The 26,587-nt window shown below is 45.7% G+C and overlaps 1 protein-coding gene across 1 annotated transcript in view; it reads left to right on the top strand.

The window, feature by feature from the left end:
• Positions 1-26,587, top strand: part of GCN1 (GCN1 activator of EIF2AK4) — a 1,783,851-nt gene that overhangs the window by 408,233 nt on the left and 1,349,031 nt on the right. The window contains exon 11 of the mRNA XM_069619734.1: positions 4,023-4,151. Coding sequence (XP_069475835.1) covers positions 4,023-4,151 — 129 coding nt within the window. The remainder of the gene's footprint in view (positions 1-4,022; positions 4,152-26,587) is intronic.

The following is a 26,587-nucleotide window of genomic DNA, read 5'->3' as shown; positions in this document are numbered from 1 at the left end:
CCTCCACCGAAACAGTGACACTCCGTTCAGGGTCCCTTCTCACGCAACCCCAGTAGGGGGACGCATTTCCAACTTCACCCAAGCTTGGGAAGGGATCACATCAGACAGATGGGTGCTGTCAACAGTATCCGCGGGGTACTGTATAGAACTACTAGAGCGTCCCTGAGACCATCCTCCACGACAAAAAATACATTCTTTAGAACACCAGAAGATCCTCCTAGAAGAGATCGTCAATCTGCTAGCAAAGGACGTGATAGAACTCGTCCCGGGACACCAGGTAAAAAAGGGTATTTATTCAACTTACTTCATTGTGCCAAAAAAAATTTGACAATGCGCCCAGTATTGGACTTACGGCCTGCCAACAAGTATGTCAAGCCCCAAAAGTTTTGCATGACAACTCTCCAAGAGGTAATCCCCTTCCTAAAAAAAAAAGGGGATTACATGGCAACATTGGACATGAAAGATGCCTATTTTCATATTTCCATGTTCCCAGCGCACAGAAAATACTTGCGCTTCAAGGTGGACAGTCGGCACTGCCAGTTCAAGGTACTGCCCTTCGGGATAGCTTCGGCCCCAAGGGTATTCACCAAGGTACTGGCGGTGGCGGCAGCACACCTACGCAGGGAGGCAATCCCGGTGTACCCTTACCTGGACGACTGGCTAATCACGGGGGAAACCCCAGTAATTTGCAGAACAAACATTCAAAGGACTATCGACCTCCTCTTCGGATTGGGCTTCTCAATAAATGAGAAAGTCAAGTCTAGTGCCAAGCACATCCAAACAATTCTTAGGAGCTATCCTAGACACTCAAGAGGGGTTGACCTTTCCTTCAGAGGAAAGAATTCGGAATATACTGCTGCAAATTCCACAATACCAGTCCGGTCGCCAGATAACGGTACGCAAAGCAATGCGTTTGCTGGGCATGATGGCGTAATGTATTTACCAGGTCCCCCACGCGGGCCTGCGTCCCATGCAGGAATGGTTGGCGAAACAGTGGTCTCAGGCAAGTGGTCAGTGGGACGATCTAGTGGTCGTTTCGCCAACACTGGTACAAAGCCTTCTCTGGTGGACAAGAGAGAATCTGTCCAATGGGAAACCCTTTTACGATCCCGAGATAGAGGCGTTAGTCACAACCGATGCATGCCTGATGGGGTGGGGAGCTCACCATCTCCACCACACAGCTCAGGGTCTCTGGTCTCACGCAGTGGCCAAGAATCACATCAACCTGCTAGAGCTTCTGGCAGTATTCAGAGCGCTTCAAGCTTTCGAACCCTACCTTTTTAAACCCGTCGGTGCAAATCCGGACGGACAGCACTACAGCCATGTTCTATCTGAACAAACAAGGAGGGACTCGCTCGCCAAATCTGTCAAAGCTTGCCCAGAAAATCTGGATATGGGCACTCAGACGGAACATCTTCCCGTCATCGCAACATGTTCCAGGGGATCTCAATTCCCTAGCGGATGCTCTGAGCAGGGACCCCCTCCCAGAGGAACACGAGTGGTGTTTACACAGAGAAGTCTTAGAAGATATCTTCTCTCAGTGCGGTTTCCCCACTATAGACCTTTTCGCCACAAGCGAAAACAGACAATGCCCAGGATTCGCATCCAGGTTCCCCCAACCAGACTCCCAGGGGAACGCCCTGTGGATGAACTGGTCAGGGATGTTTGCGTATGCTTTTCCACCAACTCCTCTAATCAGGAAGGTGGTCAGTAAGATGAACAGAATCGATGACGCTCGTCCTGGTTTCTCCCATGTGGGCGAGACAACCGTGGTTCCCACACTTACGCAGACTGGCAGTGTGCGAACCCATCAGACTTCCGAGCTGGTACAACCTATTGTCCCAGCACCAAGGTCAAACAGTGCACCCTCAACCCAACTCAATGAACCTGGCAGCATGGCTCCTGAGGTCATAGAGTTTGGACATCTCAAATTACCACAGAGGTGTATGGACATCCTAAAAGAGGCTAGGAAGCCCAACACGAGGCACTGCCACTTTGACAAATGGAAGAGATTCGTAATCTGGTGCCAGAGTAAGCAAGTCAACCCAGTTGATTGCACTCCTTCCACTATTGTTACTTACATGCTCCACCTGCTGGATGGGGGACTGGTTTTTAACTCACTGAAGGTACACCTGGCAGCCCTGTCAGCATACACCACTTCCCATAACAAGGTGTTGTGGTGGAAAGTAACAGTAGTTAAGGCCTTCATGGAAGGAGTAAAGAGACTTCACCCTCCTATTTCTAACCCACCTCCAGGATGGGACCTTAATGTGGTGCTATCTAAGCTCATGGGCCCCCCATTCGAGCCCATGCATAAGAGCAGTCTCAAACACCTGACTTATAAAACTGCCTTCTTAGTAGCTATTACCTCTATAAGAAGGGTCAGTGAAATTCAGGCTCTGTCAGTACAAGATCCCTTCTTTACTGTCCATAAAGAAACTGGTTTTACGTACACACCCTAGGTTCTCACCTAAGTTTATTTCTAAATTCCATGTAAACCAGTCCATCGAGCTTCCGGCTTTCTTCCAAGTCCCCAAAAGCTCAGCTGAGGTGAAACTACACACACCAGATGTGCGTAGGGCGGTCCTCTATTATGTAAACAAGACCAGACCGCTAAGGAAAACAGATCAGCGGTTTGTCTCCGTAGCCACAGGCAGAGAGGGGGATCGCGTCTCTAAAGGTGCCATCTCTAAGTGGATTGTTAACTGTATCCAACCGCGTTACTCACTTTCTGAAAAGACTCTGCCTTTCACGCCTAGGGCCCACTCCACAAGAGGCATTGGGGCCACCCTGGCTTTTATTGCAAATGTACCCCTTGACTCCATTTGCAAAGCAGCTACTTGGAGCTCTATTCACACTTTTACTCAGCACTACTGCATTGACACTCATTCCAAGCCAGATACACAAGTGGGACAAGCAGTTATAAGACATTTATTTGCTCATGAGCCTTCTCACATCCCACCTCCTTCTTCAGGTACTACTCGCTAATCTATGCACAGCATGTGATCTAAGCAGCTTCCACAAGCCTCAGAAGGGATACATTACTCGCCGTAATCGTATTTCTGATGCTTGTATCTGCTTAGATTCACATGCGACCCTCCCTTCCTCCCCTCTGAGCGAAGGCGCATGGATGCTTGTAGTCTTACCCTTCTACCTTCTACCTTCTATCTGCTTGGACTATCTGTACTCGCGCTACTCCTCATGCTACCTCATGTCAGAAAAAAACACATTCTGAGGGTCCTAGACGCGTGAGGCATCATGGGTACAGGGGACGTCACACTAGGGATAGTATTACTGGAACACCCTGTGTCGACGCCCATTTTTGAGTTTCGAAAAACAAACTGTAATACTCTGCAGCTTCCACTAGATGTCGGCCTATGCACAGCATGTGAATCTAAGCAGATACAAGCATCAGAAATACGATTACGGTGAGTAATGTATCCCATATATTGTGTTGATTTATAATTTATTGGTTTAATCTAGTGTTACTGTGATTCTTTACTATGGTCTGTTACAAAGGCCTTGTAATAAATGTGTCTATCTTTTTAATATAACACCTGTCTGGAGTAATTTGTAAGTGTCCTTGCTTTGTGTGCTCATTGAGGTCTTTCAGTCACCCTCACCCCTCCTGAGACTTAGTCTTGACCGCCTGCCATAGCTACCCTGATTGGTCTGGCTTGTCCTGAGGTTACCCTGTTCCAAGAAACTAGGTGGCCTTCTGAACCTCAGCCCCTCCAGGTCTGAGTTCAGAAATCCTTAACACCAGTTGGTAAGTAATTTGTTCTTTTAGAACCTATTTGTTCGTCAGTATTATTCTTAATGTTCAAATTAAGGACAATATCCCTAGTAAACCACCTCAAACAAATATTTTTGGCCCCTGTACTGCAAAGAACCCTTTGTCCCAGTTACTAAGCTAAAGTGGTTTTGAATCTTTTAATTATGGATATAGCCCGTGTTCTACTTTGATTGTCTAAAGAGAATAACATGCTCTAATGTCCATATTGTCTTTCTCTCCTCATTAGGTCAGTTAAAATCTAATAACACTCAGCTAATGGACGAGGCTGTGGTGGCTTTACGGAATTTGTCTCGGCAGTGCAGTGATCCTCCTGCGGTAGAATCCCTCGTCAGGCACCTTTTTGCTATCTTGGGTGGTAAGTTACTTCATAACTTGGCATTCACGTTTGCCTTTTCAACTTCGTTTAGTGGATGGGTGTGAGGCATTGGTTAGTCAAAGGGCCTGAATAAATAAAGTTGTGGAAGAAAATGGAAGGTCAAAAGATTCTGATGTGTAATTGATGTTTTGAAAGATTACGACCAATTTAATGCTTACTGATTAATTTAAAATAGTAATGGAGAGAGGGGGGGGGGATTAGTCTGTTTTCAGCTTTCACCTTTTACCTGGAGCATTGTTAGGTAAGATTTCCACAGGGCTGGTAAATCTTCCTTGCCTGGTTCAACTCCAGAACTTTTTGCTTTTCTAGTGAGATATTTTCCATTAATACCTCAGTGAGTGGGAACCTTTTTCCACACTCACCTGTCTTTAACTCTTTTTATGGGTGTCATTTTTAAGACTCTCCATAGTGTCTTTTTAAAGTTATCATGTCTAACAACTTATTGGCAATAAGTGCCTGTTGTTGCTGGGTTGCCCTAGGGGCTCCCCCTTTAACTTTCTTGTGCTAACCTTGAGTGAACTACAGTTCCCAAGGGTAGAAAGGATCTTTGGATCCCTTTTACATTTACTTCTGTGAAACCAGCACACCCCACCTTATGTGGAGTGCTGGGGAGATGCAATGTATCCCCTTTCACATTTAAACTGTAACAATTCTGTTACAGTGACAAGCTTACCTTTAATGGCTGGTGGCAGTGATACCTTTTACTAATTTGGTGCACCTTTACCGCGTGCTGTAATCACAGCTGCAGTAAAGGCACCTAAGGGTGCTCATTTTTACCAAAATGGCCCCTGTCTTCTTTTTCTGCCATTTTAGTGTTTCTTGTCGTTTCTTGTTCCTTCCCCTGACATCCAGGGTGGGAAAATCCTTTGTTTGAGTTTTGTCTTCGGCGGGAGTCCCCGGGACACCCCGCCCAGGCTCCAGTCAGTCTGTAAGCACAGGAAGTGGGGGAGGGGTCCCAAACTTCCCCCTCCTTTGTCTTAGGTCTTCCTTCAACTGGGCCAAATCCCAGTGGGGGGTTGGCTGTCCTGATTGGACAGCCAAACGCCCCTTTCTTGTAAAATGCGGGGAGAGAATGCAGAGGTTGTGTTGCAGTTCCTAATAAATACTGGAAACCTGGAAGCTGAAGTCATGTCGACCACTGGAACCGAAAACCGAAGAGGATGACGAAGGAAAAGCGGCGGGAATGATTTCCAGCGGCCGGAGAGCCTGCTTTGTAACCGGAGCCTGCTGCAGCCCTTCCTTCCGATCGACCTGGGGTCTCCGAAAACGACGACCCGAACCCAGAGCCTGGTGAGACCCACTAGACTCAAGACGACCTGCATTTTGAGCCATCCCACGGGTTCCTGCGACCTTGCGTTCTTGCAATACCCCAATACCCTGGGACCTCCTGCCACTGTGCGGTGCACGGTCTTCCGAATTCCGAATCTCGCTGAAACTTCGTGGGCATCTTGGTCTATCTCCAGAGACACGAATCGAGTCCAAAAAGTCCCCTCACAAGAGTGCTGGACCTTTTAAACGACGAGAATTCAACCGCGATTTTCTGTCTTCATCTGTGCTCCTTGAAAAGGCGCCAATCCCGCAGAACCGCATTCAGCCGTGAGAGAAATCTTGCCTAGAGCCTTCTTCATCGATCCCTGCTGCAAAGTCCCTTCTGAGGTCTTGTGTTCAGTCTCCAGGACAAGGAATCCAGTGACCGGGTATTTGGCTGCAGTCCCTGAAGTTCTCCTGCTGCAATCTCTTCTTCATTGCTGAGGTACTGTGTTGGCTTGGGTATATACTTACCTTAAGCCTGTTGGGATTTCTGTGTAGTCCTGGGGTGTTTTCTGTGATTGGGAGGTCCCTCGTCCAGTACACCCAGTCCCACTGCTAGAATCCTGCTGGGGTGTCTTCTGCGAAGCCCCTGGACCCTCTTCTAACCCTAGAAGTAAAGTACTCACTTGGTTGCCAGTTTTCCTAAGGAAACTCTGACTTTTGCTACTAAAGAACTTATTCTAACACTGCCTGTTGGTCACTAGTCCTAGTGACCCCCCTTCTGCCACTGAGAACACTCATGCTCAAAGGGAAAGACTTTGAAGGGATTGGGACTTCTGCCTAGAAAAGAAATCAAGTGGTTTACTTACTTGTAAAGAGTTGGTTGGTTGGTAACTGTAATTCTAAGAGTGAACAGTTACAAAAGTTCTTACTGATCTTGAATGTGTGATGCACTATTCTTAAAAGTATGGTTAACATCTTTCCTTCCTTAGCCACTGTTTTGCCAGTCTAAAAGAAAGTAGATGTGAAGGTATTTTACTCTCCTGTGATTAGGTTGTGCCTCTTTACAAAAGTAATGTGTTGGTTTCACCAGATTATTCCTGAAGGGTAATTGTATGAGTGTCCTCCAACTGTTGGTATCACCAGGTTAGTCCTGTTAGGATAACTGTATGAGTGTCCCCCAACTGGGTCTTGCTTCCCCTGACTTGCTGCTAGCCTGTCTTTAATAAGTCTACATTAGGTTGTTGCCTACCTAGGATTATCTATTCTGTAAAGTGTGACATTGGGTTTTACTTTCCCCTTCATTGTGAAGTTAAAGTAAGTGGGTTTTACTTACCTTGTGTTAGCTGTGTGCCATCCAAAACAAGTTACAAGAGTTATTGCTTACCTCAATCTGGGGTTCCCTGATTTCCAAAGCATCTGTAATGATATATTACATCCATTAGGTTTTGCTCACCTGGTATAACTGTGTGTTATGACAAAAGTAGTTATAGGTTTTTACTGCACCTAGAATAAGTGTTTCACTATTCACCAAAAGTATATTGTCCAGTTGACTGTTTAGGTGATTTGTTCCAAGAGTCACTGTACAACTGGTAGGGCCTACTGTCCTTGTATTACCAAAAGTAATCTAAAAATAACCATTGGTCTTTTACTCCCAACGAATAGGCTTGGCCTATACTAAATGTGTATAACAAGGTTTTGACTTCCCTAGAACTACTGTTAGGTGTTCCAAATAAGGTCTATACTTGGGTCTGTGTACTTGCAAGTATAGTGTTGTGTTTTATATTGTGATTTCATATAATGTTTCAGTATTTACTTAACCCCTAGATTTATCTGGGCCTACTTGTATTTAAATAAATCCTTTATTTTTATAATACATAGTGTTTCAGTGTTTCTTTGGATCATTTGTATTACAATTTTCACTTGTACTGTATCTACTGCCCTCTCTCCCTCCTAAGATAAGCCTGGCTGCTCTGTCTACGCTACCCCGAACTCAGGTGGTACAGCCTTATTCTAAGAGTGGAGTCTTGTACTGCCTCAGTAGAATGGTTTTGCTAGGCCCTTAACTGGACTTCAGAAAAACTGTCCTAACAAGCATTATGTGGACTTCTTTTTTCCTTTTTCTACATATCATCAGAACTGTTTTGGTAGCAGTCTTATTATTTGCTTTGCCTTGCATATAGGTTCTTGCCTTAACACTGATGGGTTTTAAACAAATCTTGTTTTACTTCTGCCTTGCTTGTGGAGCTCTGATCTTACTCGATTTCCGAAAAGAAGCGATATTGTTGGAGTTTATGGATTGCTTATTCAAACTCTGTACCTTATTGTTTGATCTTCACAAAGATTGGGTGGGTGGCTGCTTGTTACGTCCAAGAGGAAAATACAGCATTGCATTATGACTTCAGGAATTTGGGTTCTGGCCAGCACTACCCTTGTTTCCTGGCAATTGCTTGGAGCCAGCTTCTCAATTTGAAAAGTTGTAAAGATAACTTGACAATTTACAGCATATATTTCTCTTCAGTTTCATAGCATACCTCCTTCGATTGCTTCTCATTACTGCTTTGTTGAGATTTCGTCTGTCAAGTGTTCGTCCTTTGTAGCGTTTGTTTCCAACTCACTAATTAACCTTGACTGCTGTTATAGTTTTGGCTACTAATACGCATCTAGGCTTGGAACCCTATCTTGCTTTCTCTGTATCGCGACAAGTGAAATCTTTATGAAATTTTGTCTTGGTAATCTCCCGCTTGCTGCCTTTCCTGCCCATTGGGAAGAGGGTATTGTGACCCAAATGTCAATCATGTAAATTATATGTTTGAGATGAAATGCATTTTTTACTTGTGTAACCTCTATACGAAGTTGCCAGAGGTAAGTGGTTTAAGCCGATTTTTAGACGGTACTGCATTCGAACCAGAAGTGAAGCAGTTAAATTAATGACATCTAACGCAGCCCTGCCAGTGTACTTCTCAGCATCATCGTTTTTAACACGAGCTTTTCATAGGAGGAAGAGATTCTTGTGCACATGACTGTTCAATCTTTCCACCTTCATTATCTAATGTGCACTTAAAGAAAACTGTTAGGGAGAATTCTCTGTTTAGGCTGAATTTCCCTACCTAGTGAGTCCCCCAGCAGCTTTGCTGGATTTCTGGGGTTTAATTTTTTTCTCCTGCCAAGAGTGAGACTCTTTTACCCTCACTCTTGGACATGTTGAAGTGTGTTTTCTTGGTTAAACCTTGTGTTGAATGGGCTATGGGGTCTTTTACTCCATAGGGCCTCATGTATTTTTGTGATGTGGGTCACACAGCACCCTCTGTGCCGTGACCCAGGGGTGTCCTAGGGACTCCCCAACATAGACTCCATACCCTGGGACTGACTACTGTCTCCCAGGGCATGTAAAGTCACCAAAGACTTTGCTAGTCTTGAATCCTGAACAGAACCAGTACAAACCATCATATTGTGGACGTACTGGCTGGGGCAATTCGATTGCCCCAGGGTCTGTTAGTCGAGGGGGCACGTCTCCGTCCCCCCTGATCGAGTTTTGGCTGGTGGCAGTGGAAACTACTTTTTATATTCGACCGCGAATATTTCCCTATGGGATTTCCCATTGTTTTAGGCTAACACATTTAATTATTTATTTACGGTAGCCTTAAACATACCGCCGGTTTATATATTTATTTGTATAACTCCGGTTGGGACTTTTTGCCAAAACTTGATTCTAAAATGGCGTTGGTGTTCGCCTCTGTAACTCTGACCCAAAGTGGAGCCCTTTGTTCCACTTTTGGCGGGCTTCTCCACAGAAGCCCTCCAAAGTGGTGCCACTCTGTCTGGGGTACTTAGGAGGGGTGGAGGGGGATTTAGGCACCCTGGACTGAGTTACCTTGGTAACTCAAGTCGCACTCCGTCCTGATTGGCCCAAGTGGTGAGCCGCCCGGCTCACCACTTAGCATGTTTGAGTGACAGCTAGGCTGGGTGAATGGGGGTTTGCTGCATAAAAGCAGGGCTTTGGGGACTGGGACTTCAGAAGTCGCCACAGGACCAAGAATCCGACGAGGGAAGAGCTGAGCCGACCTGCTTCGACGACACCACCCGGTGGAGCCCTGCTGAACCGTCTCACCACTTTTTCCCGACGACCGAGGAGAACTCTTAACGGAGTGGCTCCTTCCCTTGACTGGTGGGGACAACCAGTTTTCGCCTTCTTTCCGTTCTTTGAGGTATCTCGTGGCCGCCTTGCCTGTGCCAAGCACCCCGGCAACCGGAATACCACACTTTACCCCCATACCGCGAAAGTCGGCACCAACCCTTTAACCGGAGGACTCCGCGGCTGGTTTCTTCCCGGGCAGTGCAACGACCCTCTTCTTCTGCTCTTCAGCGAGAACTTCTTCTCCCCTGACCGACGTCGAGCCCTGCTGCCACTGCCTGGAACAACTGCCACCGCTGGAGGATCCTTTCCGCTTAAGGTACCGTGTTCTGCCTGGCTTCCCTTGCTACCGACTGTACGGGGTAGATTTAGTCCCCGGCTTTCGAACCTGGGAGTGCCTGGGACACTTTGGCTAAACTTTCTGAGCCACTCTAACCTCTTTTTGACTCTTTGCAAGACTTTGAATCTCTAACTAACAGTGTGATCTTGGGCACATTTTTCGCTCCGGCTACTCTAAGAGTGGGCCCTGCCTAGTGACTTTTGCTCACCTGTGACTTTATTCTTCGTTAAGCCTATTGCAAGTGTTCTGGACCTTAGAGTGGTGTGTCTAACCTATTTCTGCTTTTTCTCTCCCTTTCTTGGAAACTACTAGAGTGTCATCTAACGTTAAGCACTCACCTCTGTTTTAATTAAGTGGTGTTAACCTAGAGTTGTCTAGATAGGAGAAAGGATTGAATTTACTTTCAGTATAACTGTGTTGAAGTGCTTTTACTATATTTTTGCTAGAGTGTTTTTAACTTATGTGTATTTTAAATAAATAACTATATACTTTTGAAACCAAGCTCTGGTCAGTGTTTGCTTGTGCTATTGTGTTTTGGTACATATTGTGTATACTTTACATACTGCCTAACTCTTCTTGAGAGAAGTCTGACTGCTCAGCCACAGCTACCAGGTAAATCTGGGTGGTACAGACTGCTACCAAAGGGGTTTACTGCTCTACCTGTAGTCTTAAATCTTTTGCAGTGTTCCCCAAGGGAACTGCACAGGTTTCTGCCTAACACTGGTGTACAGCGGTGGGATTTGTATTGAGTATACATTTTATTGTGCTTTAGATACCTTAGTGCAACTAACCACAAAGCTTAGCACTGAAAAAGTAAAACCTCTAACATGTCAGTTATAGAAAGCTATAGTCAAGAGTCCCTTGCAGCCAAAACTGCTGATTGTTTAAGAGTGCTCTGTAAACATAAGGATCTCCTGACTAAGGGCAAGAAAATGGAGCTGATTGAAAGATTGTTAGCTAACCAAAGTCTGGGTGATGGTTCAGAGGAGCCTACCACTCCAGCAACTGTAGATGACAGTATTGAAGTTAACATGGAGCAAAATGTTGATGTTTCTGAGGAAGAGTCAGAAGAGGAGGGTGAGGCTGTTGTAACTGTCCCCCCTAGGCCTCTGCCTGCTCTACCTGCTGTGCCTACTGGACCTTTACCAGGTCCCACATTTAGTCCTCAGTACTTTGAACTGGAGAAAATGAAGCTAGAATTGGAGTATAAGAAACTTAATGCTCAAACTGACAAAGAACTAAGGCTAAGGGAAATGGAGCTCAAGTATGACTTAGAAATGAAGAAATTATCTGTTGAGAATGTTTCTCTCTCTGGCTCCTCTAGAAGTTCCAGTCCTAAAAGACCCCGGATGCCTAAAGAATTGGTTGGTATGTATGAGCCTAAGTTGGATGTGTTGGATTGGTTGTCTCTGTTTGAATATAATCATGGGCTCCAGAACATCACAGGAAATGACTTACTCACCTGGTTGTTCTCTAGGCTTCCCCCTGTTGCAACTGATGTGGTAATGGAGATGGGGGAGGAGGATAGGAAGGACTATGAATGTGTGAAACTAGCTTTGATAGCTAGGTTTGGGAAGACCCCTTCCCAGTATCTTAAGAGGTTTAGGAGCCTCAAAAAGCATGATGGTACCCCTTGGGCTACCTGGGTGAGTGAATGTTTGAAAAACTTAGAGGGATGGATTAAGGGTTACAAGGTGAACACTTATGAAGGTATGAAGAATTTGTTTATGTTGGAGACTATTTATGATGCCTGCTCTCCTGAGCTCAGACAACACTTGGCTGATTCCAAGGAATTAGATTCCCGGAAACTAGCTAAGGCTGCTGACTTGTGGGTTGCCAACAGGGCCACTCACAAGGATTCTGGGGTAACTCAGAAGAAGGATGGGGAGAAACAGCCTAAAAAAGACTCCAAAGAGAATTCTAATAATTCCTATCCCAAAGAGGGCCCCAAACCACAAAATAACCAGGGTAAGCCCCATGGGAAACCTAGTCAGGCTACTGTACCTTCTGGCCACAAGCCAGAAGGAGGTCAGAACAAGCCACCCTTCCAGAGAGCATTTGGACAATGCTATGTCTGTCAGGGTACTGATCATATCAAAGGAGATCCCAAGTGCAAGGGTAAACCTGCAGGGATCAGCACAGTCTCCTTAGCCTTCACTCCTGAGGATGAAGTACAGATGGCTAGTGCCCACTTTGAACTCTTTGCTGAAGAACCCTTGGGTCTTCAAGCAACTGTAAACTTAGAGCCTATGGGTCTGGTTAGTCCCCAGAATAGGGTTGTGTATAACTCCCTACCTGTTAACTCTAAGGTGTATTATGTGGACAGTGTTCTTGTCAATGGCCAGGATACTCCTGCCAGGAGAGACACTGGGGCCAGCAGAACAGTAGTGGATGAAAGCTTCTTTCAACCTGAGGATGTGGCCAAAGCACCCAAAGGTCCCACTAAAATGTCTGGAGGCCCTGTCCAAATGGTTCCTATTCTACCAGCCCTCATTCAGTGTAACAACATGACAGTGAGGATCCCTGTCAGTGTTCAGACTGAGGTACCTGGGAAGGTCCTGTTGGGGAATGACCTAAGAACTCTAGGAGTAGTGTCACATACCCCCAGGCCTCCCAGTATGGAGAAGCAGAACTTAACCAAATTGGCTAGACAGGCTACCTTGAAGGACCCTTCTAAGCCTGTGGGACCCTCTACTGAGAACCCCACTACAAGCCCTGGTGTTAGTAAGTTGACCTCTAATCCAGGCACATTTCAGGATAGTATGCTAGGAACATGGGAGCCCCAACCAAGCTCCACCCTTGTTCCCCTAGTTTCCGAGTCTCTGACCCCCCCTGCTTCTGAGGAAGAGGTGGATAGACCAACTAGGCCCCTATCTGAACCTGAGAGAACTGGTAATTCTCAGTGCTGGTGGAAAACCAGAAAAGCAAAGTCTAAGGCCAAAAACCTTCAGACTGTTGGACCTTCTACTGAAGACCCCAACTCAAATCCTAATATTAGGGGGGAAACTCCTAAAATAGGGAAGGGTAGATCTAAGAGGAAGGGGAAGCAGGTACATTGCCTAACCCCAACCCCTCCAACCAAGAGGCCTAAGACCCAACCTGCTCCCACAAGAGAGGTGGTGAGGAACCTTGGAGGCCCCTCTAGATCTAAGGGAATCCTTTATAAGGACCCCTTGAAAAAGCCTAACATAGGTTCAGAAGTTGTACCAACTTCTGAGGGACTGGTCAACCAGATCCCCTATAACAAAAAGACTGATGTTCCTCAAAGGGTCTGTAGGTCCGTTAGCTTGCAAAAGAAAACCTTTGAGTTCTCCATTGAACATAGGTCAAGGTGTCACCATCAAAATGCTGATGGACTCTCTAGGATGTATATCATCGACTAGAGGTATGAGGTTCATCCAGGAGTGGATTAAATCCTCCTGTCCCTTAGTCTGGGGGGGGCGAGTGTTAGGGAGAATTCTCTGTTTAGGCTGAATTTCCCTACCTAGTGAGTCCCCCAGCAGCTTTGCTGGATTTCTGGGGTTTAATTTTTTTCTCCTGCCAAGAGTGAGACTCTTTTACCCTCACTCTTGGACATGTTGAAGTGTGTTTTCTTGGTTAAACCTTGTGTTGAATGGGCTATGGGGTCTTTTACTCCATAGGGCCTCATGTATTTTTGTGATGTGGGTCACACAGCACCCTCTGTGCCGTGACCCAGGGGTGTCCTAGGGACTCCCCAACATAGACTCCATACCCTGGGACTGACTACTGTCTCCCAGGGCATGTAAAGTCACCAAAGACTTTGCTAGTCTTGAATCCTGAACAGAACCAGTACAAACCATCATATTGTGGACGTACTGGCTGGGGCAATTCGATTGCCCCAGGGTCTGTTAGTCGAGGGGGCACGTCTCCGTCCCCCCTGATCGAGTTTTGGCTGGTGGCAGTGGAAACTACTTTTTATATTCGACCGCGAATATTTCCCTATGGGATTTCCCATTGTTTTAGGCTAACACATTTAATTATTTATTTACGGTAGCCTTAAACATACCGCCGGTTTATATATTTATTTGTATAACTCCGGTTGGGACTTTTTGCCAAAACTTGATTCTAAAATGGCGTTGGTGTTCGCCTCTGTAACTCTGACCCAAAGTGGAGCCCTTTGTTCCACTTTTGGCGGGCTTCTCCACAGAAGCCCTCCAAAGTGGTGCCACTCTGTCTGGGGTACTTAGGAGGGGTGGAGGGGGATTTAGGCACCCTGGACTGAGTTACCTTGGTAACTCAAGTCGCACTCCGTCCTGATTGGCCCAAGTGGTGAGCCGCCCGGCTCACCACTTAGCATGTTTGAGTGACAGCTAGGCTGGGTGAATGGGGGTTTGCTGCATAAAAGCAGGGCTTTGGGGACTGGGACTTCAGAAGTCGCCACAGGACCAAGAATCCGACGAGGGAAGAGCTGAGCCGACCTGCTTCGACGACACCACCCGGTGGAGCCCTGCTGAACCGTCTCACCACTTTTTCCCGACGACCGAGGAGAACTCTTAACGGAGTGGCTCCTTCCCTTGACTGGTGGGGACAACCAGTTTTCGCCTTCTTTCCGTTCTTTGAGGTATCTCGTGGCCGCCTTGCCTGTGCCAAGCACCCCGGCAACCGGAATACCACACTTTACCCCCATACCGCGAAAGTCGGCACCAACCCTTTAACCGGAGGACTCCGCGGCTGGTTTCTTCCCGGGCAGTGCAACGACCCTCTTCTTCTGCTCTTCAGCGAGAACTTCTTCTCCCCTGACCGACGTCGAGCCCTGCTGCCACTGCCTGGAACAACTGCCACCGCTGGAGGATCCTTTCCGCTTAAGGTACCGTGTTCTGCCTGGCTTCCCTTGCTACCGACTGTACGGGGTAGATTTAGTCCCCGGCTTTCGAACCTGGGAGTGCCTGGGACACTTTGGCTAAACTTTCTGAGCCACTCTAACCTCTTTTTGACTCTTTGCAAGACTTTGAATCTCTAACTAACAGTGTGATCTTGGGCACATTTTTCGCTCCGGCTACTCTAAGAGTGGGCCCTGCCTAGTGACTTTTGCTCACCTGTGACTTTATTCTTCGTTAAGCCTATTGCAAGTGTTCTGGACCTTAGAGTGGTGTGTCTAACCTATTTCTGCTTTTTCTCTCCCTTTCTTGGAAACTACTAGAGTGTCATCTAACGTTAAGCACTCACCTCTGTTTTAATTAAGTGGTGTTAACCTAGAGTTGTCTAGATAGGAGAAAGGATTGAATTTACTTTCAGTATAACTGTGTTGAAGTGCTTTTACTATATTTTTGCTAGAGTGTTTTTAACTTATGTGTATTTTAAATAAATAACTATATACTTTTGAAACCAAGCTCTGGTCAGTGTTTGCTTGTGCTATTGTGTTTTGGTACATATTGTGTATACTTTACATACTGCCTAACTCTTCTTGAGAGAAGTCTGACTGCTCAGCCACAGCTACCAGGTAAATCTGGGTGGTACAGACTGCTACCAAAGGGGTTTACTGCTCTACCTGTAGTCTTAAATCTTTTGCAGTGTTCCCCAAGGGAACTGCACAGGTTTCTGCCTAACAAAAACCTATGGTGCAGTTCTCTACTTGGGAACCCTTGTACTAAAAATGTGTTGTATTACCTGATTTATATTTGATTTAGTACTGCTTTACAAAGGTTTTTCCTCTATAGGTTACACATTCATAACGATCGCAAGTTGTTGTGAACATTTGATATTAAATGCTGCTGTGTAACTATGCTATTTTTATGTTATGTGGATTGAGATTTTTAACTATGGGCCTCATTAAGAGGACAGCAGTAACATTGAATCCGCCACCTGATATCCCTGTGCCACTGGTAACATGACCAGTCCTGGCAGCCTGGGATCAGGCGGCGGATTGCAGCAGTCCCCATTCAGGTGGAGTCCCATAGGAGTCCCATTCCCATAGCACTCCACGGGAATGGGTTCACGGGCGCACCGGCCCCGGAAGGCATAGTTTGAGTGCGGTGGTCCGGAAAGGGTGCTGGTATGGTGCGACCGGCACCCTTGTTTCCGGGCCACCACACTTGATATTAGGCCTTTTTCTGAGATATTGCATAAATGCTTTTATGCTGGAAACCGAAAGAAAGATTTGATTGACATCTTTTATTGTTACCTCATCTAGTGTGGTTTTAAGCGGGTTGCTGGTGCTGCTTAGTAATGAGATGCACACTTGAAGCACGTTGAAGTAATTGTAAGCATTTATTACTTCCATCAAATTGCCATCAAGTTACATAGTAACCCCCCTCCCCCTCAACCTGCCATTTCATCTGTCTGCCTTCTTCCTTCGTCATAACATCTCTCGCCAACTGTAACCCAATGTTCCAATGCAGAATGGAATGCGTTAGGCAGAATTGCATGCAGTACCCTCTGGGACCACCTCATACAATTAGGACTACAGGTTTGTTTGTGTGTTTGTTTATTTATAGGAGCGCCAGAAAACCCTTGGGTAGCTGGGCGCACAGAATAACAAGTATACTTAGAGCTTGGTTACAGGTTGCAGATTACAGGTTATTGGTAACATATATTATATGCAGTAACTACATTATGTACATTCTTTACATGTAAGGTTAACATATTATATGCAGTAAATACATTACTTACATTTTTGCATGTAAGTGTGGAGGGGTACGTGTGGCATCAGATCACAATACACAGGTTCGCAGGTTTCAAAGGTCATTGCGTCGAAGCCAGGTGCGGGTATGGTGCCTGAAGCTTTTGTAGGGCTGGTCCCTTCTTAGTTTAACTGGTAGGGCGTTCCAGTACTGAGCTGCTTGCACAGGGAAGCCATTGCCTCCTGTTTTTGTTTTGTCAGAATCTAGGAGTTTGGAGGCAGAAAGAGTTGGCTGTTCTGGTTGGTCGTGCAGCGGTTTTTCTTTTATTATTCTATCCCTAAGGTATTGGGGGTGGGGTGGGCTGCATTGTTCAGACACTTGAATGTTAGTGACGATTTTGAAAGTGATCCTATCGCTAATTTTTAGCCAGTTGTAGTTTCTACGTACATTCGAGATGTGCTCTCTGGCTGGGAGGTTCAGGGCCGTTCTGAGCGCGTTATTTTGCAAGATTTGAAGTTTATTGATGTATTTATTTGCGCCTGCATAAAGTGCATTGCAGTAATCCAGTTTTGAGAGGATCCATGCATTGGCTAGAATAATGCAGCTAGCTGATGAGAGGAAGGGTCTGCATGCTTTAATAAGTTTACCAGTATAGGCGGTGGATGAGGCCAGGGAGTTCACTTGTTTCCTTAGGGACAGAGTGGAGTCCAAGTAGAAACCAAGGGTCTTCACCTCTTTGGCGAAGGATTATATTGCCGTCGATGTTGAAGGTGCTGTAGTTTCAATCGAGTTTTTTTAGGTTGTTGGGTGAGCCTAGAATAAGGATCTCTGTTTTTTCATCATTCAGGCAGAGGCCATGGGTTGCCGTCCATGCCTGAATGAGGGTGTAAATCTTGTTTACTAAAGCTGTATCTGTAGTGAAATTGCCCGAAAGGGAGATGAGGATCTGGGTGTAGTCTGCATAAATTGTGTAGGTGACACCCAGTCTGTCCAATTTGTCGAATAGAGGTTTAGTAAAGATATTGTACATCGTTGGCGAGACACAAGAGCCCTGTGGGACTCTACATGTTGTCTGGATAGGGTCTGCAGAGTCTAAGGTGGAGGAGACTCGCATGCTTCTATTTTCGAGAAAGGAATTGGACCCAGGCTATAGCTTCACTTGAGACGTGGGCGGCTGATGCTAAGTGTTTGCAAAGTACTGCATGGTCCACTAGGTCAAAAGCCGCCGACGGATCAAGGAGTAGCATAGCTGTGTTTCCTTTGTCGTTGAGCTTGTCGATTTGGGCTTTAAGATCTATAAGTGCGGTCTCAGTGCCGTGCTGAGGTCTGAAGCCTGATTGTCGAGTACCAAGGAGTTGGTTGGTCTCCAGGTATTTTTGGATTTGGAGATAGGCCACTCTGTCAATTATCTTCAGGAAGAAAGGGACAGTAGTGATGTGCCTATAGTTGGTGGGGATGAAGGGGTCTAGGGTTTGTTTTTTAAGCAGGTGGAGAACCCAGAACTGAAGCTGCTTGGGACGGGGCTAGATGAAAAGGAAGCATTGATGAGTTTAGTGATGAAGGGAGCTAGGTCTCTGGCAGCATCCTGGATTATCTGGGCCGGGCAGTAATCGCCTTTGCAATTGAATGGTTTTAGTGAGGCAATGGTTTTTTCAGTTTCATGAGTGGAGACTGTAGAGAATTTGAAGGGTGTTAGGCTAGGTTTGAGCGTGGGCGTGCTGGGAATTTCGCTGAGAGGGAGCAAGGCTTTTTTATAGCTATTTTCGATTGTAGTGTTTTTACTTTATTTGCGAGGGCATTTTGGATATTGGTACACCATTGCTTGTCTTTAGGTACGTTATCGGGTGGTGGTATGGGAGATTCAAGTTCTCACAAGATTGCAAATAATTCCTTTGTATTGGAACATGCTTTGGAGATTGTCATTATAGACTTCTTTTATAGATTGGATGATTGCTTTCTTATATAGTTAGTAGCGCACAGTTTGAGTTTAAGTTCATTTTCAGCTGTAGGGGAGTGTTGCCATACAGTTTCAAGCTTCCTTTTTTCCATTCTCAGTTCTTTTAGATGGGGGGTGAACCAGGTATTGCGGTGGTATTGTTTCCTTTTACAGTTCTTCAGAGGGGCAACTGTGTGCATGGCTATGGCCATGGTGTCGTTGTATATTTTAACCATGGTGTCTGGGTTAGAATCAATTGGCAAGGCATTGATGGTTGGGAGGAGCAGGGGTAGGATATTGTCGGGTGTGATGTTTTTTCTGGATCTAGTGGGGACAGATGGTACCATAGTTTTTTCAGTTCTGGGCATCTTGTTAAATGTTAAGTAGAAATTAATGAGGAAGTGGTCAGTCCAGGGCTGGGGTGTGATTTTGGTGATAGTAGTAGGGCAGTTGGAAGTGGCTACCCAGTCTAGTATTCTCCCTTTGTCGTCGGTGGGGGTGAGAACTTTCTGGGTGAGGCTATGTCCCTCAAGCATGGTAGCAATAACTTGCGCTTGTTTGTCATCTGGGTCGTTAAGACCAAGGTTAAGATTACCAAGGATCATTGTCTGGGATGACTTTTTTTGTGTTACTCGCTAAGAGGCTGGATACTTCCTCTTCGAACAGGCCTAAGGGCCCTGGTGGCCTGTAAATAAGATAGTTGGGGTTTGGCATGGAGATATCGGTAATTTAGCGGCCAGGAGTTCGCAGGATTTTAGGGTGGGCAGTGTTAACCTTACATTCAGGTTGGATTTGGCGATGATGGCTAAGCCACCACCTCTGGCGTTAGGACAGTTTAGTTTTAGTAGTTGGTACTCTTTGGTATTGCTAGGAAGAGGGCTGGACCTGCTGCGTCATGTAACCAGGTTTGTGTGACTTCTAGGAGGTCAAGGTTATCTAATGTAAGGCAGTCTGCTATTTCAGTGGTGTGGGCCATGTTGGGGAGAAGTCTCTGTTTAGGCTGAATTTCCTAACCTAGTGAGTCCCCCAGCAGCTTTGCTGGATTTCTGGAGTTTGCTTTTTTCTCCTACCAAGAGTGAGTCTCTCTTACTCACACTCTTGGACATGATTTGAGGGGTTCCTTTGACTTTTAATATGTTTTATGGGCTATGGGTTCTTTTACTCCATAGGGTCTCATGTGTTTTTACTATGTGTTACACAGCACCCCCAGTGCAGTGACACAGGGGTGTCATAGTGACACCCCACCATAGACTCCATACCCTGGGACTGACTACTGTCTCCCAGGGCATGTAAAGTCACCATTGGCTTTACTAGTCCCAAATTATGAACAGAAACCAGTACAAACCATCATATTGTGGACGTACTGGTCGGGGCAATTCGATTGCCCCGGGGTCTTAGTCCAGGGGGCACGTCTCCGTCCCCCCTGATCGAGTTTTGGCTGGTGGCAGTGGATACTACTTTTTATATTCGACCGCGAATATCTCTATGGGATTTTCCCATTGTTCGAGGCTACCAACTTTAATTATTTAATTCTTATAGCCTCGAACATACCGCTGGTTTATTTAATATTAATTCGCGGATTGGTATTTTTTGCCAGAACTCTATTCTAAAATGGCGTTTGTGTTCTCTTCTTTGACTCCAACCCAAGTCGAGCCCTTGGTTCCACTTTTTGCCAGGCTTCTCCATAGAAGCCTCCGAAAGTGGTGCCACTGTCTGGGTACCACAGGGGGTGTGGAAGGGGGTTTAGGCACCCTGGACTGAGTTACCTTGGTAGCTCAAGTCGCCTTCTGGTGTGATTGGCCCAAGTGGTAAGCCGGCCGGCTCACCACTTAGCGTGTTTGATTGACAGCTAGGCTGAGTGAATGGGGATGTGCTGCATAAAAGCAGGGCTTTTGGGACTTGAACTTTAGAAGTCGCCACAGGACGTGAAAATCCGACGAGGGAGAAGCTGAGCCGACCTGCTATGACGACCCCACCGGTGGAGCCCTGCGGAACCAACACCACTTCCCAACGACAGAGAAGATCTCCCGGCTGGAGAGTCTTCTTCCCCTGACTGGTGGGCACAACCAGTTTACCTTTTTCTCGCATCCCAGGACGTCTTGTGGTCGAATTGCCCGTGCCAAGCACCCCAGCAACCGGATAGCCACTTACCACTGGACCGCGAACAAAAGGACCGCTCCTTTTAACTGAGAACTCTGCGCCTGGTTTCTTCCCTGGCAGTGCAACAGACTCCTGCTTTCCTCCCCGACGAGATCCTCTCTTCCTCCGGAAGAAGAACTGACTTGCACCCGCTGCCAGGAACAATTGCCCCCGCTGGAGTATTCTCACCACTTTAAGGTACCGTGTCCGCCAGGCCTCCCTTTCTAAAGATTGCTACAAGGTAATAATAATCTCTTAACCTTCTGGACTGGGCTGGCCGCCTTGACCATCTAACTGGTCCCTTTCTTTTGGTCCAACTTCGTTCTGAACCTTTTCGAGACTTTTGTGCACTTTTCAACCGTGTGACTTTGGACACATTTCGTTCTGATCCTCTTAAAGTGGATCCGGCTTTCTGAACTCGTAACTTCACGGTTTGATTCTGCCTTCCTCTCTTGCTGTGTTCTTTTGAAAATGTTGGGATCTGTTCCAATTTATGCTCTGCATTTCTCTCCCTTTTAAACCGAATTATTAGAGTGCCATCTGCGTTAAGCGCTCACCGCTGTCTGAAAATAAGTGGGGCTTTACTTAAGACTTGTCTAATATTCTTTTAAGGGAGTGTATATCTTTTAGTGACCGTGTTTTTTAACTGCTTGATATTAGTGCCAGTGTGTTTTATTAGATGTGGTTTTAAATAAATAATTATCTCTTTTAGACCAAGCTCTGGTCAGTGTTTGCTTGTTCTACTGTGTTCTTTTGACCTATTGTGAATACTCGGTATAGTGCCTAACTCTTCTTGAGGGAAGTCTGACTGCTCAGCCACAGCTACCAAGTGAATCTGTGTGGTACAGACTGCTACCAAGTGGATTTACTGCCAAACACCTGTAGTCTTAAATCTTTTGCAGTGGTCCCCGAGGGAACTGCATAGGTTTCTGTCTAACAGGCCACGACTGATATACATTGATCAGTGCTCCTGTTATGGAAGTTGTTTTAGGTAGTCAGTTGGTGTTGGAGGTAACCGGGATGGGTTCTTTCGTTATGGTGCTAACAGATAATTGCGGGTTAGGTTGCGTGAAGCTCCTAGTCTGGTTTTTGGGGAAGGTGCGGCGGTTCAAATGGGCGTTGCGAAGTAGCTTCGGTTCGTAGAGGGAGGAGAGTCTAGCGCGAAGCCTAGAGTTTCTGTGGAGAATAGGGCAGGGTGCATGTTTAAATTGGCACATAGTTGCTAGTATTGTAATAATAGTGGGACGCATGTTGATAGTCGTGCTAAAATGCAATCTGCTGGAGTTGAGGTTGTTATGCCATATGCTGTGACGTATAGATAGGTAGGCTGAGAACACAGGATCACAAGGCTGGCACAGTAGGCGGCCGCTCGATTAGGGCACAGTGGAGTAGGACAAGGGTAAAACAACTATTCAGAGGTTCTAGCTTTGCTAACGAGGCTAGGCAATAGTCTGATCTGTATGCTACAGTCACAGATCGTCATGGGCAGTACAAAGTGATAAACATGCATATGTTCACAATGGTAAGTAAGCATAGTGGAGAGCATGGTAAATGTAGGCATTGTAGTGCATAATTTTAAGATGTCAGATATGCAAGGCACATTGGGTACAAGCAATACATGCAGCGTGGTATACTCTGACAATATAGGCAGAGCTAACCTGGACTAGGGCATTGAGTGCCTGATACTAGAATACGAAGAATGCTAAGACACAATAGGTACATAATATGCTAGAACAAGCCACAATGGGCACAATGCAATATGCTAGAGGTCAATTACAACGGGCGGTACATTATGCTGGCGTATGACTCGTTGACAAAAACATTGGGTACATGATATGTTAAGTCCCAAATCGCATTGTACAATGCAATATGCTGAGCGCGGCGCGAGATCCCAGTAAGTTAGTAGCAGTGGGTGTGTGATGGGCGGGGGCCTAGGATCTCAGTAGGTAGTATATTTAGGCAGACATGAGATCAAGGTGGGCTGGTATTGAGCATACGGTTACTGTAGGGCTGGGCAAGGTGGTTGCTCACACAAGGCAAGGTATTCAGGGCAGTAAGGTTTGATAGTGGCATTGCACTATGGTGGGGGGGGTGATTAGCAAAGAGAGTATAGTATAGCTGGCAGGTACACAATGAGATGTGTCAATAGTACAGCATGTGCCATGCACGGCACTTGGGCAGGTGCAGACATCAACAGGATATTATTTCAGGCGTGATAGTTCTTACCAGGTCGCAGTGTTCGTAGGTTACAGAGGTTAGGTTACAGTTTCGTGCCCTGGCCTCTGGAGTCTCTGGACAGGCTCAGGACAGGGGTTGCCTTGTTGGGGTGGCCTTAGTGGGTGTGTGATTGGCTAATAAGGAATCTATAGCCCAATCACAGCGAGACTAGCCTGCAGTGGCTTGTGAATCAGAGGCACATTTTGCGAGTGGCCATCTTGAAGTAGTAGCAGCCTCGTGGGTGCTGATCGAGGCGAACTGTAAAATTGATTATAACGGGCATCCGAAATAAAATGAAGGGTGCGCTGGCTCAATGCAGTTTCCAGCGATTTTCGGTTGTATTGCAGAATTCAAATCTGCTCGGAGTAGCGGATCTCGCACGACGAATGCGGTGGCCTGGGCAGAGCGGGATTGCATCCCTGACCTCACCTGGGATGGATGCCCTGCTCCAGCAAAACCAACCTTTGAAGTCTGTACTATTTGTAGTAGCGAGCTGAACAGCCAGGCTTATCTCAATAGGGAATGTGAGCAGTAAAAGAGGTTACACAGAGGTATTTCAATCACAGTGGTTCAAGCAGACACTTGTACTCAAGGTTTCTTGGTAAAACACGTATTTTATTAAACAATCATTTAGAAAACATTCACTAGAAGGATGCAACTTAATATTATACACAAACACACTTCAATACCACACCAATAAGTTTGAGTAAATTAGGCTCCCCTGTAAATGGAGCAAAATGGCATTTGTTACTTTCAATTAGAGTAAAAGGTACATGTTGGCAGAATCCATCACAAATACTTTCTTGGCCAGTGCAAATAGTTGGTTCACTAGAGGAATTGATTCAGTTTAATAGGCCAAGGCCAAAGTCAGTGGACTTGTGTCTTGGATAGGAAAGAGCAGTTCTTGAAGTAAACAGTAGTCGTTGCCAAAGTTCTCAGAAATAGTTTGTACGAAAAAGAATCATATGTTGGATCACAAACTGATTAGGCCTGCAAGTTGGGAAAGTTCCACGAACTTTCACTGCGAGAGGTAAGTTCTCTCAATCGGGTTGGTACAGCACCTTTAATATGAAGAACAAGATGCAGCAGAAGATGTTGGTTCCTGCCAGCTCCTGCAGATCGTGCTGTTCCTGAGCCTCAGTCGTGGGGACAAGAGGGAGGACGTCGGGGGACTCATGCAATGCATGGGATAGTCGGAAAACGCTGTCAAAATGGAGTCACTTCAGTTCGAGTAACTGTAATTCAAGCACACAAGCTGGTGTCCCTCTCCCTGGTTAATCATTACCAGCTTCGTGAATGGTATCCAGGTGGTTTACAAGTTGTTTGGTCCCACCAACTCAAAGGAAGAAGTCGTCCTTGAAGGGGCTTCTCTGTCGAGATTAACTTGGCAATTCGGACCTGCAGCAGGGCTTCACCAGGCAAACGGTCCAGGAGTTGCAGCAGCCGTCCTCCAGCTCGTCTTCGGTTCTTTCGTTTCAATGGTCGACTCTGTTTAAAAGGCGAATCTCTTGGACTGGAAAGCAGTTTCCATTCCAGCCTAGCTGCCACTCAACCAGCACGGTGGCTGTCCTTGCCGGACAGTCAGCCAGCCAATCACTCCAGGGTGCATTTGGGTCTCCTAGGAGACTAAGCACAGGGAATTTCGGGCACCTCCCTCACTTCCTACCCACCCCAGACACTCAGACGCCAGAGGCGGTCTTCGGTCCTGAAGCCCACCAAAGGCATAGAAACAAAGGGACCAAACCTGGTTTGGCGCGCAGAGACAAACACTAGAAGGAGCTTTCCAAAAAGAAATGGTGAAAAAAGAATGCCGGGACCTGTTTAAACAAAGGTGCTGAAGGCACCATCTTGAAAAACATGGCTCCTGCAATTTTTAGCTACCGGTGTTCGCGGTCGGGAAAGATAATGATAGTCGTAAAACCACTGCCACCAGCCATTTCAATAGGAAACGGTAGCATTTGACTGCTACATGAGTTTCTAGGTCTGCAAAGGAGGAGCCACTCTATAGTGGCAACGGTCTGCCCCTCGGGAGACCTAACAGTCTGGGGCACAAATATATTGTATCAGAACAAAAAGGTGCTGTTACATCAAGGATTGGCCCTTTTGGTTGAATTATTTGAACCGTTACCTAGTCCAATCCTGTTTTTCAACAGTTTCATTTCTACATTCAATCATAAAGAACAAAAGACACTTTATCAGCCCCAAGTGTATACAAAATCAACATATTATTGAAAACAAAATCATACAAAAATCTTCAATGTAACAATCACAAAAAGGAATAAAGTAAAACAGTGAAGCCCAGCTCATAGGGGCACATTAAAATGACATTTACATCAACAAGTACATTCTTGAACATAAGGTACATATAGTTAACACAAATCAAGAATCAATGCAAGAACAATAAACTAAGGAAATGGTAAATCCAAAAGCAATTGCGTAAAACAGTGAATCAAAAGAAACCGGTTCAAATTGACCGGTAAGTGAGACAGGACGAACTCAGAGGAGGGTATGTGAAAACTACATGCTCGATCCGTTAGTCTTTTAATTCGAGGAAAGGCTATCTTTGAATCCAGACTTTGTTACTGATTAAAAAAAAAAAACCTTGGTTTGAGATAAGAGAAGGAAATGGTTCCTTTTCTCAAAATGGTAGGAATGTCCCAGAGTTAGAAATGGTTCTTATGTGGGATTGGGTCTGAGGTTCTAGACACATGGGATACTAGGTAACCCCTCCAGCACTCTATAGGAAGATAATGTGTGCTGGGTCTAGGGTCTAGGAATTTAAAAAGACTAGTAAAGTCAATTTAACCTTACATTATCTGGGAAATAGTAGTTTATCCCAGAGAAGGTATTTAAACCTTTGGGAAGTCTAAAAGACAACCCTGTGTAACTGCACTGAAGGTGCTGTGTGACACACATGAAAAGATGATGCCTATGGAGTTATCTCAAACTCCATAATCAAAGAACACGAGTAAAACACACATCAAAATACATTAAAGTGGGGAAAAAAGGCTCACACTCTTTCCAGGTAAAAACATCAATTCCTCAAAACCCAGCAAAGTTGCTCTGAGTTTCTAAGGTGAAGGGAATTGGCACATTTATGAGAATTCTCCCTAACACTTATATTGTACACTCCATGTGCTACAAACATTCAAGGTTAAAATGTTGCTGAAGTGTTTTTTTCTTTTTTTCTCTGATATTTGGTGTCTGTTAGGAAAGATTTCTGTTTTAGCAACTTTCCCTCCTTGGTTCCTAAGGATTCCCATTCCTTTTGCTTGGTTTCTAAACCTGTTCGTACCTTTTGAAGGTAAGTAAAGCCTTCAGTTTAATTTCCCTTTTGCTCATTGTTATGGGGACACTGATCAGTCCTTCAGACTATCAGTACTAGCAAACTGTTTTGCTTTTGAATTCTTGTGCTTTTTGAGCATTTCACACAGCACCTTACAGTGCAGTGCAATGGGGATACTTATTGGGCAAACCTTTGGAGAAGTTGGTCATCTCACAATCCATCACACTGAATCTGTTGGTTGTCTCCATGACAGCCATATGCACGGAAACTGCTCTCCTGAACACCCGTGAAGACTTGCTCTCAAACCTCGACTCCTTCTGTCCTCTTGTGAGGAAAAAACATGTCATCTTTGACTCGTCTCTTCTTTTCACCACATATCGCTGACCTTGCCAAGAAGGCCCACTTTCAGCTTCAACTCCTCAGAAGCATTATCCCTTTCCTCACCTTCTACCAGAAACTCGTTGTCTCCAGAGCTCTGGTTCTCTCCAGGCTGGACTACTGCAATAGCCTCTTCCTCAATCTGCCTCTTT

Source organism: Ambystoma mexicanum, chromosome 10, assembly GCF_040938575.1.
Source record: "Ambystoma mexicanum isolate Mex_15411 chromosome 10, UKY_AmexF1_1, whole genome shotgun sequence".
Taxonomy (NCBI): Eukaryota; Metazoa; Chordata; class Amphibia; order Caudata; family Ambystomatidae; genus Ambystoma; species Ambystoma mexicanum.
This window is presented reverse-complemented; position numbering and strand designations above follow the sequence as displayed.